The sequence below is a fragment of the Cricetulus griseus genome, chromosome 6 (genome assembly GCF_003668045.3).
Source record: "Cricetulus griseus strain 17A/GY chromosome 6, alternate assembly CriGri-PICRH-1.0, whole genome shotgun sequence".
NCBI classification, from domain to species: domain Eukaryota; kingdom Metazoa; phylum Chordata; class Mammalia; order Rodentia; family Cricetidae; genus Cricetulus; species Cricetulus griseus.
Window position 1 is genome coordinate 150,210,067 of NC_048599.1, and position 18,508 is coordinate 150,228,574.

General features: G+C 45.3%; 1 protein-coding gene across 1 annotated transcript in view; it reads left to right on the forward strand.

Annotated features, from left to right (window-relative positions):
- Olfml2a (olfactomedin like 2A) overlaps window positions 1-10,823 on the forward strand; it is a 29,972-nt gene extending 19,149 nt beyond the window's left edge. Inside the window, exons 6-8 of the mRNA XM_027423648.2 lie at window positions 4,792-5,004; window positions 7,353-7,538; window positions 10,219-10,823. Coding sequence (XP_027279449.2) covers window positions 4,792-5,004; window positions 7,353-7,538; window positions 10,219-10,823 — 1,004 coding nt within the window. The remainder of the gene's footprint in view (window positions 1-4,791; window positions 5,005-7,352; window positions 7,539-10,218) is intronic.
- Window positions 10,824-18,508: the final 7,685 nt, after the last annotated feature.

Consider the following 18,508-nt stretch of genomic DNA (forward strand, 5'->3'; position numbering starts at 1 on the left):
AATACACAAAGACATATTAATTTATAAAACCATTGGTTGATGGCTAGGGCTTCTTACTGGCTAGCTCTCTCTTAATTATTAACCCATAACTACTAATCTATGTATTTCTACATGGCCCTTTCTTACCAGAGAACGCATGGCACATCCTATCTTCCCAGTCTCTACATGGCGTCTCTTTCTGGCGGCCTCTTTCCACCTCCTCTCACCAGAATTCTCCCTGTCTCATAGCCTCGCCTATACTTCTACCTGGCTACTGGCCAATCAGTGCTTTATTCATCAACCAATAAGAGACATCTCCCATCATCTCTTCTTTTCTGTCTAAATAAAAAGAAGCGTTTTAACTTTAACATAGTAAAATTATATATAACAAAATGGTTATCAAGCAAGAACTATAATTAACAATATATAGTCTATTAACATTTAGCAAAATTTATCATCTATCCTATCTTTGTGAGTCTACAGTTTTATGTGTAACTTATTTTTTATCATAACTAAAGAAAACCATAACTATCTGTCTTCAACTCCATCAAAGATCTCAGAAGAATAATATATAAACTCTAGAATTGACAGAGACATCTTGCTGCCTTGACAGTTGCCAAAAGTTCTTCTGTAATGTTGGAGCATCCATTTTCATCCCATAGGCCATAGTATGTCTGGCAGACTTCTCAGTGAAGCAGGAAATTTTAAACTGTCCACCTGTATTGGCAGTTTGTCAGTCATTTTTCTATGTGTCTTGAAGAATGTCTGGCAGACTTTTCCATGAAGCAGGAACCCTGTAGGACTGTTCAGCAGTCACTTTCCTATGGGTCCTGAATGTCCAGTTTATACAGTCAAACAGTCCAGACAAGAGCAGTTTCTTACCCAAATGGCTAGTCTCACCATATTGAAAGCAAACTCCATATCGAGTTTCTTCAATGCCCATCTTCCTCTCTGAAGTAATTGGTGTTGCCAGGAGCAGTTGTAGTCACTTTCATGAAAACCCTAAACCATTCTAAATGCCATATTCTGTAGGTCATTGAAAGGTTTGAAGAATATCTATCCATTTGAAATATATCTCTGTATGTTTAGAAAATCTAAATAGCATAACTATAAGTTTTGATTATTGTAGGTGACTATAATCTGAATTTAATTATACTTTATATTTTAAAAGAGTTGTATAAACACAATACCTAAACAAGAGGAGAAATATACATATAACAAAATTGACATTAAATTTGTATCAATAAATCAAAACCCATACCATTATAGAGTATTCATTTCTATATCATATTCCCCTTTTTTTTCTTTAGAAGGAGATTGACTGTGATCATTAACCATTTATAATCAACACAGTTTAAATGAAAACAAACATTTATAAGCAATATTTGGGAATTTGGGCATAGTTCTCTCCAAACTGCTTTCTGCTGTTTGGAGGCACAGGATACCATAGGATCCCATGAAAACCCAAAAACCTGGCCAAATCCTGGCTTCCTAGTCTGAGAGGCTGTGTCATCTTAGCTATTTTGGATGTTGGATCACCTGGGCCACTACTTCAGGGGGTCTTGCTTGATCAAAACATATTAGTCTGGAAGGAATCCACAGCTTTTCATTTTCTGTGGAAACAAAAACAAAAATCTCTTTTCCAAAGTAACCTGTCCTTAGACTTAAATTTAGAATTCAAGGCATTGTCAAAATATACAAGTTGGATTAATCCAGCAGCATTTACTTTTTTTCATTTTTTTAAAACTTAACTTTATTTCATAATATGCATTGGTGTAGAGGTGTCAAATCCCCTGGAACTGGAGTTACAGACAGTTGTGCACTGTCATGTGGGTGCTGGGAATTGAACCTGGAAGAGCAGCCAATGCTCTTAACCACTAAGCCATCTCTCCAGCCCCTTCAGCAGCATTTATAATCAAATGTCTTTTAGCAGTTGTTCCTTCTTCAGCAATTGAACAATTCAAAGACAACACAATAACATACAGTATCCAGAGTCTCTGTATTTTCCATCTTTATGGGGCTTTTTTATTACTCTATTTCATTTTTTTAATGCTTTACCTTTATTCTCTTTTTATATATTTTATTTTATGTACATTGGTGTTTTTGCCATGGGTGTCAGGGCCCCTGAAACTTGAGTTACAGACAGGTGTGAGCTGCCATGTGAGTGCTGGGAATTGAACTCAGGTCCTCTGGAAGAGCAGTCAGTGCTCTTAACCCCTGAGCCATCTCTCCAGCCCCTACTCTATTTCTTTTACTTTTGTTTTTTCACTTTTTTGAGACAGGGTTTCTGTGTACTTTTGCCTGTCCTGGAATTCACTCTGTAGACCAGGCTGGCCTTGAAATCACAGAGATCTGGTTGCCTCTGCCTCCTGAGTGCTGGAATTAAAGGCATGTGCCACCAGCACCCAGCTACTCTATTTCTTTTTTAACCACTTTATCCTTTTTCTTTTCTCTCCCAAGCCTAAGTATATTTTGAAACACATTGTAAACCCTTTAGAGGTTTTTCTTCATCTGAATCAGTCTTTACTAATATCTCTATCTTTTTCTGACCGCATGAGTCATATCAGCTAAACAACATGGCTAAAAATTAAAGTGGATGTTTTAGCAGCTGGCTTTTCAACATGGCAGGGGTATGTTTACTGCCAGCACTAGGATCGGTGCTCACCACCTGGACTCTTGTCTATGCCACCATCAAGCAGCTTGTAGCACACTGCCCATAAACTTTTTTATTGTCTGTATAATAAAAGCTAAATCTGTCATGCAGCATGCTCTGGGGCTTGGAGAGTCAGCCTCTGTGTACCATGGAGGGAATCAGCCATGCTATATTCAAGCCCAATTGCCACAGTATCTCTGCACCATGGCCTGTATGAGATTGTGAGGAAGCCCATTGCAGCTCCATTTTATGTGGAAACTCTTGCCCCGAGTTGGGTGGTGCACACCTCTAATCCCAGTACTCAGGAGGCAGAGGCAGGCAAATCTATGAGTTTGAGGCTAGCCTGATCTACAGAGTAAGTTCCAGGACAGCCAGGACAGCCAGGTTCTGTCTCAAACTCTGTCTCAAAAAAACAAATAAGCAAGCAAACAAATATTTATTTAATGTATATTGGGCTTTGCCTGCATATATATCTATATGAGGGTGTAAGATACCCTGGAACTGAAGTTACAGTTGTGAGCTGTCATGTGAGTGCTGGAAATTGAACCTGGATCTTCTGAAGAGCAACTAGTGCTCTTAACTGCTGAGCCATCTCTCCAGCCCCCTCCCCTTTTTAAAATAATTTTTTATTTGATTTTAGAGATTTTATTTATTTTTGGTTTTTCGAGACAGGGTTTCTCTGTAGCTTTGGAGGCTGTCCTGGAACTCCCTCTGGAGACCAAGCTGGCCTCGAACTCACAGAGATTCACCTGCCTCTGCCTCCCGAGTGCTGGGATTAAAGGTGTGCGACACCACCGCCTGTCGAGATTTATTAATTTTATGTGCATTAGTATTTTGCTTGTACGCATGTCTGTGTGAGAATTCCAGAACCCCAAGAACTGAAGTTACAGACAGTTGTGAACTCCATGTGGGTGCTGGGAAATGAAACCAGGTCCTCTGGAAGAGCAGTTACTGCTTTTAACCACTGAGCCATCTCTCCAGGCTGATAGCACACATTTGTAATCCCAGCACTGGGAAGGCAGAGTCAAGAAGATCCCTCAGGCTCACTGGCTAGCCAGTCTAGCCTAACTAGTTGTCTCAAAGAAGATGGATAGTGTTTCTGAGGATATCTAAAGTTTTACTCTGGTTTCCACACACGTGCATACATATGCACCCCACACATGAACATGGGCACACACACACACACACACACACACACACACACATTCATAAAAGAGAGAAACACCTCAAAAGAAAAAGTCCCTTCATTTCTGAGCCCTTCAGGGTGTACCCTCCTCCCCAGTCCCAGATGCCAGTTGCTGTCCTTGAATCCTGCCAGCTTAGTCTGGCACAGCACAGGGCCTCTGAGCCCTGGCTGGGCCACTGCCCAGGCACAGCTTTGGGCATCTGACTGCCAAAAAGGCTCATGGGAACAAGCCCCCTGTCCTGACAGGCTTCCAAGGCCACTTCCTCTAGGTCCCAGGTATGGGGACAGAGTGGCCTGCCCAACTGCTGGCAAAGAGGAGCCCACTCAGCTAAGCCTGTGCCAGCAGTGGGGACCCAGAAGGTACAAGCACAGCTAGAGAGGTGAGTGTGGGAGGTGAGCAAGGGCAGAGGCAATGACAGAGATCTGTGGTCTAGAACTGACAAGACACTGGCTGCATCCATCCCTTCCTTGGCTGGGGTAACACTAGATGAAGGAGGCTTAAAGCTACGAAGGTCCCCAGGAAGGTGACTGAGAGAAAGTCTTCAATCCCGAACAAGGAATTTTGTCCTTGGAACTAAGTTTAAGGCATAACAGAATTGGAACAGCGTACTTAATACTTAGGAGAAAAAAGAACCTCGTATTTGCCACCACATGTTTGCAGAATCAATGCAAATGTTTTAAATGCATTTTCCTCTAATCAACACTATTGTAATAACACTCATTTTACAGAGGTGGGAACAAGAGGAGTGAGGGCTTGCTCATTAAAAACTCTCCCAGTAAAGGACTGGCAGAGCTGGGCCCCAGGACAGAGTGATCAACAGAAAGTCCTACCCTGTTTACTAGGAAGTCTACCCATCTCCTACTTGAGTCCTTTCAACTCCACAATGGTCAGAGAAGCCCCTGAGGAGTTCTGTGGCAGACCTGTGCATCAGCACTACTTGGGCATGGGCACTGAGTCCTCTTTTCTCCTCAGACAACACCCTCAAGGGCACTTCCTGGCTGGGGAAAGTACCACCCAAGATGGAGACCAAGCTTCCAGAGCCGAACTCTGCCAAACATAATGGAGTTATGCCGCAGCCTTCAGAAGGAGCCAGCTTGGTACCTGACATCTCTACTTCCACCCCAACTCCTATCACCACTCTCTGGCCCAAGGAGCCACATTTGCATCCAGAAAACCCTAGCCAAGGTGAGAAAGTCTCCTAAGAGTCAGAAAAGCTCAATTCATTTCTTGTTTGGTTCTTGATTCAAGAATATTCAGCTTTATCAAATTGTTTCTGGTTTTTTGTTTGGTTTGTTGTTGTTTTTGGTTTTAGTTATTTTGAGGCAGGTTCTTGCTGTACCTCAGGCTAACCTGGAGGTCATACCCTCCTGCCTTAGCCTCCTTAGAGTTGGAATAATAGACATGTGCCACTATGCATGGCTTAGTTTGAGATTTTTAATTTTTTTTTACAATGGGTTTTACAGTAGCCTGCAAGTTTTTTTTAAAGATTTATTTATTTATTATGTATACAACATTCTGCTTCCATGTATATCTGCACACCAGAAGAGGGCACCAGATCTCATAATGGATGGTTGTGAGCCAACATGTGGTTGCTGGGAATTGAACCCAGGACCTCTGAAGAGCAGCCAGTGCTCTTAACCTCTGAGCCATCTTTCCAGCCCCCAAGATTTTTAATTTTTTAAAAAAGAGCTCTCTCTCTCTCTATCTATTCTATCAATTCCTTTTTTTTTTTTTTTTTTTTTTTTGAGGCCAGGTCTGTCCCTAAAACTGTGGCTTTTGTTTTCTTGGTTTGGCTAAAAGCCAGAAAATACCAGTAAATTTCCTATCTCTGTGCCCCTCAGAACTGGGGTTGCAGGTGTGTGTGGACCTGTGCCCCTCAGAACTGGGGTTGCAGGAGTGTGTGGACCTGTGCCCTTCAGAACTGGGTTTGCAGGTATGTGTGGGTCTGTGCTCCTCAGAACTGGGTTTTCAGGTGTGTGTGGACCTCAGAACTGTGGTGTGTGTGCCCCTCAGAACTGGGGGTTCAGGTGTGTGTGGGAAGACCTACTTGCTAGACCTGTGCTCAGATCCAAACCCAAAGCCTCAAGATTGCACAGCAAGCACTCTTGGCTGCTGAGTCACCCCTCCAGCTCTACATTTAATTTATTTGTTTGTTTGGCATTTATCTATTTTTATTTTTTTTCAAGACAGGGTTTCTCTGTGTAACAGTCCTGGCTGTCCTGGAACTCATTTGTAGACCAGCCTGATCTCAAATTCGCAGTGTTGGTATTAAAGGCATTTGCCACCACTGCGTGGCTCTGCTGTGCATTTTTAAAGAGTTACATGGAAAAAGAAATACTATGGGAAAGAAGTTTGTCCCTCAGAGCCTAACATAGTTATCCCAGGAGCCTTTACAGAAAAACTACCAACATTTAAAGTGACTATTAAACAGGTATATTTACAATAAATTCTCTTTAAAATGCAACCTGGAACCCTATAACTAAATTCAGCCACTGATATCTTTGTTTAGATCCTCTTTCCAGTCTGTTTTCTTCAGGTTTCAAGGGTTAGGACTGAGCCCTTGGCGTCCAGCTGTCACCTCTGAGCTACGCCCCTAGTACTCTTGGGCTATTTTTTGTTTGTTTCTTTTTTTCTTTTTTCTTTTGTTGTTTGTTTTTTGGTTTCTGAGTTTGTTTTGTTTTTCTTTGTTTTAGTTTGGTTTTTTGAGACAGGCTTTCTCTGTGTAGCCATGGATGTCCTGGAACTAGCTCTGTAGACCAGGCTGTCCTTGAACTCAGAGATCCTCTTGCCTCTGTCTCCCAAGTGCTGGGATTAAAGGCATGCCCTGCCACCCTGCTTCTTTCCTTCCTTTTTGAGACAGGGTCTTGCTATGTAACTTGACTGGCCTGGCACTATATAGCCTAGGCTGGCCTCAAATTCACAGCAATGGCTATCTTCCTACCCCAGCTTTCACAATCTGAGGGTTACAGGCATTCACGACACCCAGCTTTGATTTTCAAGTGTTAAGAGATACCCTGAGGTCATTTTTCTGTCAAACTGTACTTCTGAAGTTTTGGTCAGCATCTCCCAACCCACTATTACCCACCATTCTATTCTCTGCCTCTCTGAGATGGGCCTCTTTTTTTGTGTTTTATTTTTCCATACAGTAGATGCTAGACTTTGAATGGAATACATCCCCTCTGTTCTCCTGACTGTTCCTGTTTTTTCCAGTGATTAGGTATTGCTTTGCTCATAGGCCAAAGGTCACCAACCTTTGAGAGAGTTAACATGGACTCGGATAAGCCAGGCATGGTAGCACATGGCTGGGGAGGCTGAGGCAGGCTGATCTCACTCAGTTCAAGGCCAGCCTGGTCCACAGAGCCAGTTCCAGGACATCCAGAGCTATACAGTATAACCCTGTCTCAGGGGGAAAAAAAAAAAAAAAAAAAAAAAAAAAAAGATACCTGGATCACTTTCCACTTTCCTAGACCCACTGCTCTGGGTTAGAACTAGTGGCTCTGTATGTCAAATGTCATGTCCTTTGCTCCTCACAGGTAGGGAGGACAGCTGTGAGGGTACCCTCGGAGCTGTGGACCCCCCTGTGAAGCACCACAGTTATGGGCGCCATGAAGGGGCTTGGATGAAAGACCCTACAGCTCTAGATGACAGGATCTATGTCACCAACTACTACTATGGAAACAGCCTGGTGGAATTTCGAAACCTGGAAAATTTCAAACAAGGTCAGAGAAGCTGGGTAGGAGAGAGAAAAGGGGAAAGGGTGTGGTTGGCCCTTCCTGTGCCTGTAATTTCCAATGTCCAGGCTGTCCTACCTCCAGGTAGCTAGCTGCCCTAAGGAAGGATGTCTGAGGACCCAGAGAATCCTGGTATCCACTGCTGGGAACTTGATACAGGGGCAAAGGAGATAGATAAGGTCCTGCCTCGTGACCTCATGAGTGTGACCTACTATTGAGCGTCCACTTGCTGAGTATTCTGTACAATTGCTATGTGTGTCTGTCTTAGTTTGGGTTTCTTTTGGAGGGGGCGGTTTCAAGACAGGGTTTCTCTGTGTAGCTTTGGAGCCTATCCTGGCACTCGCTCTGGAGACCAGGCTGGCCTCAAACTCACAGAGATCCACCTGCCTGTGCCTCCTGAGTGCTGGGATTAAAGGCATGCGCCACCAACACCCAGCCTAGTTTGGGTTTCTATTGCTTCTATGAAACACCATGACCAAAAGCAAGTTGGAGGAAAGGGTTTATGTGGCTCATACTTCCATATCACTGTTCATCATCAAAGAAAGTCAGGACACCTTTAATCCCAACATCAGAAGGCAGAGGCCAGCCTGAATCTCTGTGATTTGGAGGCCAGTCTGGTCTACATAGTGAGTTCCGGGACAGCCAAGGCTGTCTCAAACAAAACAAACAAAAACTATGCAGCTTAGCCGGGTGTTGGTGGTGCACGCCTTTAATCCCAGCACTTGGGAGGCATAGGCAGGTGGATCTCTGTGAGTTCGAGGCCAGCCTGGTCTCCAGAGAGTGTGCCAGGATCGGTTCCAAAGCTACACAGAGAAACTCTGTCTCGAAAAACCAAAAAAAAAAAAAAAAAAAAAAGAATATACGAAATAAAGTTTTGAATATAGTTAAAAAAAAAAAAAACCTATCCAGCTCAGTGTCCACTCACATTTTCTGAATCCTCCTAAATCCATGAGATTATTGCCTGCTTTCCAAGAAAGAAGGCCTCAGGCCTTTGAAGAGTTACAACTCTGGGCAAGGCACTCAGTGGGACTTGTTAGCACGAGGGTCAGGATTTTTGGTTATTAGATCTGGAGCAGGATGAGGGGAGAGGGCATTAAAACTGTCTTACCTTCCAGAAACTCATATTCTGGAAGAGGCAAAGACTTAAAGGAGCCTTCGTGGTACAGTTTAGGACAATCTAGTTCAGAACTCTGTGGGAAGACCATGGAGACACAGGAAGACTTCAGGGGGCTTCCAGTGCTGAACTGAGCTCTGTGTAGGATCAGGAGGAAAATGAAAGAGAAGGAAAGGTGTTCCAGACAGAGGGCTCAACATGTGTAGAGGCCTGACAGAAGCAGCATGGTGTCATGGAGTGGGGTAGTGAGAATAGGCTGGGGTACACCCTGTCAGCCCCATGAAGGAGAACCATGGGATCATAGAGAATGTCCTGGAATAGCTAACATCCTTTCAAAGTTCAAAATTGGCTTGGTCTGTGTCTGGAGCAGCTCATAGGCTGGCAGATGTGGCAAGTGCCAAGACAAAGTGTTAGGGTAGACCCTTTACTGTAACCTGGGGAGGTCACCTTGGCTAAGGACACTGAAAGACAGGTAGGCATTTCCTATGCAGATTGGATGGGGAGAAACAAACCTGACTCAATGAACATCATATGCAAAGTCTCTGAGATAGAGCACACGGTTAGCATCATCCTGCACCTCAATCCTAGCTACCACCATCACTACTGGGGACCTGGAAGCCAGGACTCATGGGTAATGTTAGTACTCCCTTTGTGGCACTATTGTATGATCTAGATGGTGGGCTCAGGTCCAGCCACATAGTCAAGTTTTGGTGCCAAAAACTTGTTGGGCACTGGTGAACCTTTGTTGGTCTCTCTGGTGAATGGGTGGTTTTCTAGTTTGCTTTCTGTTGCTGTGATGAACACCATGAAGCCCAAGAGACTTGAGGAGGAAAGGATTTACTTTATACTTCAATCACTGAGGGAGGTCAGTGCCAAGAAATCAAGGCAGGAAGCCCAGAGGAACACTGCTTACTGGCTTGCTCTCTGGATCATGTTGAGCCAACTTTCTTTTTGTTTGTTTTGTTGAATTTAGGGATTTTTGTTTGTTTGCTTGCTTTGTTTTCGAGACAGGGTTTCTCTGTGTAGCTCTGGCTGTCCCAGAACTAGCTCTGTAGACCAGGCTGGTCTCAAACTCAGAGAGATCCACCTGCCTCTGCCTCCCAAGTGCTGGGATTAAAGGTGTGCACCACCACTGCCCAGTGTGTTTTGTTGTTTGTCTTTTTGTTTTGTTTTGTTTTGTTTTGTTTTGTTTTGAGACAGGTTCTCACTATGTAGCCCTTGTTGTCCTGGAACTCACTATGTATACCAGCCTGGCTTTGAACTGACAGAGATCCACCTGACTCTGCTTCTCAAGTGCTAGGATTAAAGGCGTACACCTCTACATCCAACCCAGCTAGCCGGCTAGCTTTCTTATATAGCCCTGGCCACTTATCTAGACATGGTACCACCCCAGCCCTCCCCTCCCACATTCATCATCAAGCAAGATGATATTTCACAGATTTGGCCACAGGCTGATCTGATCTGGGCAATTCTAGGTTGATTGAAACTAACCAGCGCAGGTGGGCTGGAGCTGCCCAGGATACTCTGGTATGACTCTCCACTTTCCATATGCAGGTCGATGGAGTAACATGTACAAGCTACCCTACAACTGGATAGGCACAGGCCATGTGGTGTACCAGGGTGCCTTCTACTACAACCGTGCCTTCACCAAGAACATCATCAAATATGACCTGCATCAGCGCTTTGTGGCCTCCTGGGCACTGCTGCCTGATGTGGTCTATGAGGACACCACACCCTGGAAGTGGCGTGGCCACTCAGACATTGATTTTGCTGTAGATGAGAGTGGTCTGTGGGTCATCTACCCAGCTGTGGACGAGCAAGATGAAACCCAGCATGAGGTGATTGTGTTAAGCCGCCTGGACCCTGGAGACCTTTCTGTGCACCAGGAGACCACGTGGAAGACACGGCTGAGGAGGAACTCCTATGGGAACTGCTTCCTGGTGTGTGGCATCCTGTACGCTGTGGATACTTACAACCAGCGTGAAGGCCAGGTGGCCTATGCCTTTGACACCCACACAGGCACTGATGCTCACCCCCAGTTGTCCTTCCTCAATGAGTATTCCTACACCACTCAAGTTGACTACAATCCCAAGGAGCGGGTGCTCTACGCCTGGGACAATGGCCACCAGCTCACCTACACCCTCAACTTTGTGGTCTGAATGGGGACCTATGTTCACAGAGGAGGGCAGCAGAGGAGTAGGGGCTGTACAGACCAACTCCTAAAACTGGAATCACTATCAATTGGGGGTGTCCTGGGCTAGGTATTAGCTTTGATGACAGCCAAGGCAGTACTTCCTCAGCACCCAGCAATGACACTTCCACTGCAGAATGCTGTACTGAGGGCTTTTCCTGCATTTACCCTTTCGACTCTTTCCCCTGCTTCCCTTGGAGGTAGAGATCCTTAAGCCCATTGAGCAGAGGAGGTGACTAAAGCCGAAAGGGGCAGCACCCCAGTTGTAGTAAGGCAGGCTGTGTTATTACGATAGCCACATCTTACAGATAAGATGACCTCACCTAACTCTTCCCATCTCCAGTGCCCTTTCCAAGGCTCTGCAGAGCCTGAGGTCTTTGGTGCCTATGCACTGATGCTCTGCAGCTCCAGGCCCCTCTTCTGGTAACCTTGAGCTTCAAGCTCTTGACCTGTGGTCATCCCCTGTGCTCCCCTGCTCTGACTGACCACATTCCAGAAGTTCACCATCACAAACACTGGGCAGGAACCACACCCTAAAGTAAGCACTGGCTGGGTCCATTGGCTACTTCTTGTCGTCCTGTTCCTTGTACATTCCTCAACAGCAGCTCAGCTCTGCAGCACAGGGTGCTGGCTGGAGCTCCCCCATCTCAACTTCTGTACCAGAAGCCTTGGCCTTGGCCACCCACTAGGCCTTGGCTCCTTCCCTATCCTTTCTCAAAGCCTTGGGCCTCACATCCTTTGTGAGCCTTCAAAGCTAGTACTCATACTCAGGGATTGCTAGGAGTAAGGCCTTTGTCCCTGGAGAGGGTGGCCCCAAGATGGAATAGGATCCCTCCTTCTTGTCAATCCTGATCTGGTCATTTGGTGGGCTGGTCCAGCAGCCTGGGAATCCAGGGGAGACAGCACAGAGGGGTTCAGAAGAGACCTTGGGCCTTCTGTGGTTGCCGGGCAAAGCCAGGAGGTAGGATCAGGAAAGGGGAGACTAGGATCTCAGCTTCTGGATTTTCTTTGAGATAGGACTTGGGATTGTGGATGTAAAAATGAACATGTATCAGCTACCATACAATAGTATTGGCAGCTACCCTGGTACTGCTTGTTGCTCACAGTGCCTCTAGACACGGATAGCCCTGAAAACCTTTCAAGCCAGCATATGGCTGCTTTGGACATTCTTTTTAAAGCTTCAGAGAAGTTCTTTTGCCCATCTCCAAAGATTTCTTTACCAAAGAAAATACAGATCCTAGCAGTTCTAGGGTATGGGGTGGAGTCACACAGGGCAGGGCATACCTAATCTCCTTTGGAAAAGCCTTATACCCTCCTACCTGGGAGACAGCTCTGCCTACAAATACAACAGACCCTAGCACAGGACCCTTCTTTGTGCCCTTTGCCTGCTCCTAGAACATGTGCTGTGGAAACCCATTTCAAAATCTCACTGAGTAGGGAGATTCAGGCTCTGTGCAGACTTCATTTCTTCCAGACATTGTTGGATGATGTTCTGCTTAAGGAGTAACTCACCCCTGAAATAAAGAGGGACAGTGACACCCAGCCCAGCCAGGTCTGACTTATAGTGGTAGCCACATCCAGCTCCCCCACCCAGCTGACCACCACAGGCTCCCCTTCTGGCCTTGTTAGAGGACACCCCCTCCCAGTGCCTGTGCACACCCTAACCTTTCCCTTGGTCCTGGGTGTGTGTGTTTTGTGATGTCATAGCCCAACCATGTGAGAGGTGCTCAGGCAACAGCAGCAGTCTGAGGAAAGGGAACACAAGGACACATTGGTTTGAAGAGTAAACATGTGGCATAGTTTCCAGGGGTGGAACACAGGACCTGCCATAGTCCCCAATCATTCATTCTTCAGGTCCCTCCTTCTGTTTTCAGGCCTTTTTGTGTTGTATGGTCAATACAGTCATTTCGTCATTTATAAATAGTCACACTGGATCCCAGGTGAGTCACTTGTCACATAGGCTGGTAATAGAAGAGCCAGGTTTCCAAATCAGGTCACCTGTCACTGTTACCTGAGAACCATCAGTGTGCTGGACATACCGTGAAAAATAGACTATGACAGGGCCCATGGACAGATAAAGACGATGACATGGAGGCATTTACCTAAGATCACAGAGCAGTATAGCCTGTGGCAGAACGAGGGGTTCAAGGCTGATCAGATCATGTTTTTTGCCATCTTCATGCCATTTTGGCAACAAGCTCCAGAAGTGCTGAGAGTTGGCAGTCATTTAAGATAGCCATGGGAAAAGCCCCAAAGGCCAACTTTGAATGCCATGGGAAAAGCCCCCAAAAGGCCAGCTTTGAATACCAAGCCAAAGAGTGGACCCATCTAGTCAAGTCTAGAACAAAATGGTATAAACTAACAGAGCCAAGAAAATTCTTTCTTTTAGACTAATTTATTATGTATATGGGATTATGTCTGCAGGTCAGAAGAGGGCACCAGATCTCATTATAGATGGTTGTGAGCCACCGTGTGGTCTCTGGGAATTGAATTCAGGACCTCTGAAAGAACAGCCAATGCTCTTAACATCTGAGCCTTCTTTATAGCCCAAGCCAAGGAAATTCTGACATGGATTTCGTCCTGTTAGTGATGAAAAGCAGGGAAGGAGTTTTGCAAAGAAGCCTGAATCCGCCAGTTTGTGAGCTCTAAAGGAAATCTGGCTCCCACTACCACATACACACAACCACGTGTGCACTCACACATCCCTTGGTGTATTATACCAGGCAGGGTACTTCATAGGAGGTGGGGTCTGGAGTATATAGAACTACCTGCTGGCCTTTTTATGAAGGCAAACCATCTCATGTTTGAGTAACTATATAGGTGAAGAAGCTTTGGCTTCCATCACTGATTCCTCCCCAGAGATTGCCAGGCCTTGAATGGGTGTTGAATGGGTGTTGGGAATACTAGGCAAGTATTGGATCACCGAGTCACTGGAACCCCTCAGTCTTTGAATCTAATCCACTCTTCAGGGGGAAAGAAGGGGTCTTCTACCTTGGGGCAGCACAAAAGGCACAACTGGGGGCTCCTGTAGATAATTTTATTCTTCCTGCTGTATCAAAGAAGCGTTGTAGTATAGGGCAGGACACTGGGGAGCTGCCAGAGAGTCCTAGGTGCAGGGAATGTCTCTCCCATGCTGCCCTTCCCTCAGGCTGGAAAGGGGTATTAGGTACTCTGAGACAGCTGGGACCAAGGCTTGGTGAGGACACAGGACTTCAGGAAACCCCCAGCACCTTCCAGAATTGGAAGTCATCTTGTCTTGTAGTCTCACCAATCCATCCTAGAATGCCCAAGATTTCTCTCATTATAGGTTATGAACTTCAAGTTCAGAGAAATTGAACAATGTGCTCAGGGTCAGGTGTCTAGCATGTACAGACAACTAGGTTTCTTTAAACCAAAATCCGCAACTAACTATTCATGCTTTTTCTTGGTTTCAGCCAACAGGAAGCCCAAAGAAAGTTTGAGATCATTTAAAAAAACGTTTACAGAGTTTAACCAACTTCATTCTAGCCTTTTATATGTACCTTTACCCTGATTCAGTTTCTTTCTACTGTATTAAATATTTTATTGAGGTGCCACAAGATCTTTTTGCAACAGTATGGCATATACATAAATAAAACTCATGACTACAGCTGAATGTGGTGGCACACATCTTTGATCCTTGCACTTGGGAGGCAGAGGCAGGTGGATTTCCAAGTTTGAGATCACCCTGGTCTACAAAGCAAGTTCCAGGACATCCAGAATTACACAGAGAAACCCTGTCTCAAAACAACAATTAAAAATAAACCCTGAAGCTGGGCATTGGTGGTGTACACCTTTAATCCCAGCACTCAGGAGGCAGAGGCGGGCGAATCTCTGTGAGTTCAAGGCCAGCCTGGTCTCCAGAGCGAGTGCCAGGATAGGCTCCAAAGCTACACAGAAAAACCCTGTCTTGAAAAACCAAAATAAAATAAAATAAACCCTGAAAACTTGATTTAAAATTCTTAAGTATTGTTAGCTACAACTGGGGGTGTAGCTCTGTGCCACACTACTGCTTACAGCATATATGAGGCCCTGGGTGTTATTCCCAGCATCACACAAGAAGGAAGCAAGCAAGCAAACATTTCTGGGGCTGTATCCTTATATCACATATATTTAATAACTTTTCAACCTAGGCTTGCCTCAAAAGATAGTCTTAATTCCTGATTCTCTTGCCTTTGTTTCTTGAGTGGATTGCAGGCATGATATACCATGTCCTGCAGTGTTTGTCCTAGTTAGGGTTATGTTGGTGGGATAAACACACAATCCAAAACAACTTTTAGAGGAAAGAGTTTATTTCCTCTTAAGAGTCCAGGTAACAGTTTATTACTGAGGGAAGTTGGGGAAAGACTCAAGGAAAAACCCTGGAGGCAGGAATTGAAACAGGAACTCTGGAGGAGGGCTACTGACTGGCTTTCTCAGCTTCTTAAATATCCCAGTGTGGGCTCTACCTCCAGTGGCCTTGACTGTCATTAATCATGAAAATGTCCCCACAGAACAATCTGATGGAGGTAATTCTTCAACTATGGTTCCCTCCCATTCAGACAAAAACTAACCAGTGCCAATATTTAATAGCATAAAAAAAGTACTTAGAGCTGGGTGTGATGGCTGCACTCAGCAGGGTGAGGCAGGAGGATCTTGCCTTTGAGGTCAATTTGGGATACAATAGAGAAACCCTGTCTAAAAAATAAAGAAAAGCAAACATTCAGAACAGCAACAACAAAAGTTTGGTGTGAGGAGTGGCACTTCCTCTCTGTCACTGGAGACCAACCAGTGTACTGTGCTGTGAAGACTATAATGGTAAACTCTGTGGCCATTTTCCACTTCATGTGCCACTGAAGAAATAATTTTGTTTTTCTTTTTGTTTTTCTCACTGTGCCACCATGGCTGGCCTTAAGTTCACTATGTAGACCAGGCTGGCCTCAAATTTGCAGAGACCTTCCTGTCTCTGCCTCCAGAGTGCTGGGAATAAAAACATGCACTCCCACCCCCGAGAAAGAACTGTGTGCCCTTTCTCTGGGGTCAGCAGGAAGAAGAAGAAATGTTTCTGGAGAAACACTGTTGTGAACTGGGAAGTGGCCTCTGGCAGCCCTTGAGCCCACATTCCTCAAATGCCAGCCACTTGTCTTTGCTTCTCATCCCAGGACACCTCTCTATTCCTTAGATTAATTGATCCATCTACTACCTGCCATGTGTATGTGCTTGGTGTGTGGCGCTGTGGGTGCCATGGCACAGGTGGAGGTCAGAAGACTGCCTTTTGGGTGTCAGTCCTAACCTTTCCACCTTTTTGTTTCTGTTTTTGGCCTTTTGAAACAGGGACTCACTATTTAGCTCTGGCTGTTCTGGAACTTACTATATAGACCTGCCTCTTACAATTCACCTGCCTCTGACTCTTTTTTGGGGGTGGGGACAGGGTTTCTTTGTGTAGTCCTGGCTCTCCTGGAACTAGCTCTGTAGGCCAGCCTGGCCTAGAACTCACAGAGATCCACCTGCTTCTGCTGGGATTAAAGGTGTGTGCCACTACCGCCCATCCCTGCCTCTGACTCCTGAGTGCTGGGATTACAGTGGTCACCACTCCTAGCTTCTGCCTTGCTTGAAACAGGATCTCCTTGCTGTTGTCTGGCCCACTTCCCGTCTTCCTGGAGAACCACAGTCAAGATCGCAGTCAATTGTATTGCATTACTATGCCAGTTTTTATGTAGGTTCTGAGATCCAAATGCCTATCTGCAGGCTTGAGTGGCCAGTGATTTTTTCACCCAATCCTTCTTCCCAACCCCATGCTTCCCTGTTTGTTATAAATGCTCCCATTCCTTTTATAGAAATGCTTCTTTTTGCCAAAAGAGCTTTTAGAAACTGTTAGCCAAGCAAAACAGTTGTTTTTAATTTTAAGGAGAAAACTTAATTTTGCAGTAGTAAAAAGAGAGACGGTATCAATGATTACAAATAGAAAGAGACTGCACATCATTTGAATTCAGACAGTGAGGGGGCATTCTAGCTTGTGGCATATTGGCGGAATCCCCAGACCACCATCCTGCCCGTGTTTAAAGGGAAGGTAAAGAGTGGTGGAACACTTGGTTAATATATCCTAGGGCCTGGGCTTCACCCCCAGCACTGCAAAGAAAACAAATGGACTAGTGAGACGGTTCAACGGGTAAAAGTGGTCGCAAGCCTGATGGTCTAAATTCAGTCCCTAGAATTCTGGACTTAATGGTGGTTTGGATACATACCACCATGGACTACTTAACTGATTGTTGCCCCCCCACACACCTTTTAAAAATATTTACACACTTTTATTTTATGTATATGGGTATTTTCCCTGCATGTATGTAGGTGCACCATGTGCATGCTTGGTGCCCTTGGAGACCAGATGGGGGCAACAGATTCCCCTGTAACTGGAGTTACAGACAGTTGTGAGCTGACACATGGGGGCTTGGAATTTAACCCAGGCCCTCTCGAAGAGCAGCCAGTGCTCTGAACCACTGAGCCATTGCTCTAGCCCCTATACAGACACTCTTGGATATGTTCAGGTGGGCTTCACTTTCCATAGAGTTCAGGGCTTCTGGAGCTACACCCTCACCCTACACAGGGCTGACCATAGCTGGACTTTGGGTAACCTTGACCACAGATCCTTGGGCCTGTCACCATCCCCACTGCTCCTTCTGTAGCCCAAGATTCTGGCCAGCAAGGCCTTTCCATAAACTTAGCACTTATACCTACTGTGGAGCTTTGAGTAAGAATGGCTTTATATTGGGATTGGAGAGGTGATTCAGAGATTAAGAACACTGACTGCTCTTCCATGGGATCCAGGTTCAATTCCCAACATCCACATGACCGCACACAACTGTCTGTTAACTCTACCTCCAGAAGATTCAACACCCTCATGCATGCGTACATGCAGACAAAACACCAATGCACCTAGAATAAAAATTAATAACAAATCATTTATTTGAACAAAAGCTTATATACTTGAAATATATTTGAATATGAGGCTCATAAATTTGAATTCTTGGTCACCAGGGAGTGGCACCATTTGAAAGGATTACAAGGATTAGGGGATGTAGCCTTGTTGGAGTAGGTGTGACCTTGTTGGAGTAACTGCATCACTGGGATGGGCTTTGAGGTTTCAAAAGCCCATGGGAGGCCCAGTTCAGGATGCAGCTCTTAGCTACTGTTTCAGTGCTTGCCTGCATGCCACCATGTTCCCCACCATGATGAACATGGACTAAATTTCCAAAACTGTAAGCAGACTTCAAACTTGCCTTTTTTTTTTTTTTTTTTTTTTTTGGTTTTTTGAGACAGGATTTCTCTGTGTAGCTTTGGAGCCTGTCCTGGCACTCATTCTGTAGACCAGGCTGGCCTCGAACTCACAGAGATCTGCCTGCCTCTGCCTCCCAAGCGCTGGCATTAAAGGTGTGGGCCACCAACACCTGGCTAATGCTTCCTTTCTTAAGAGTCGTCTTGGTCAAGAGTTGTCTTTGGCTGCACGTCTTTAATCCCAGCACTCGGGAGGCAGAGGCAGGCAGATCTCTGTGAGTTCGAGGCCAGCCTGGTCTCCAGAGCAAGTGCCAGGGTAGGCTCCAAAACTAAAAAAAAGATTATCTAAGTAGTTGCTCAGGCTACACAAAACTCTTTAGAATA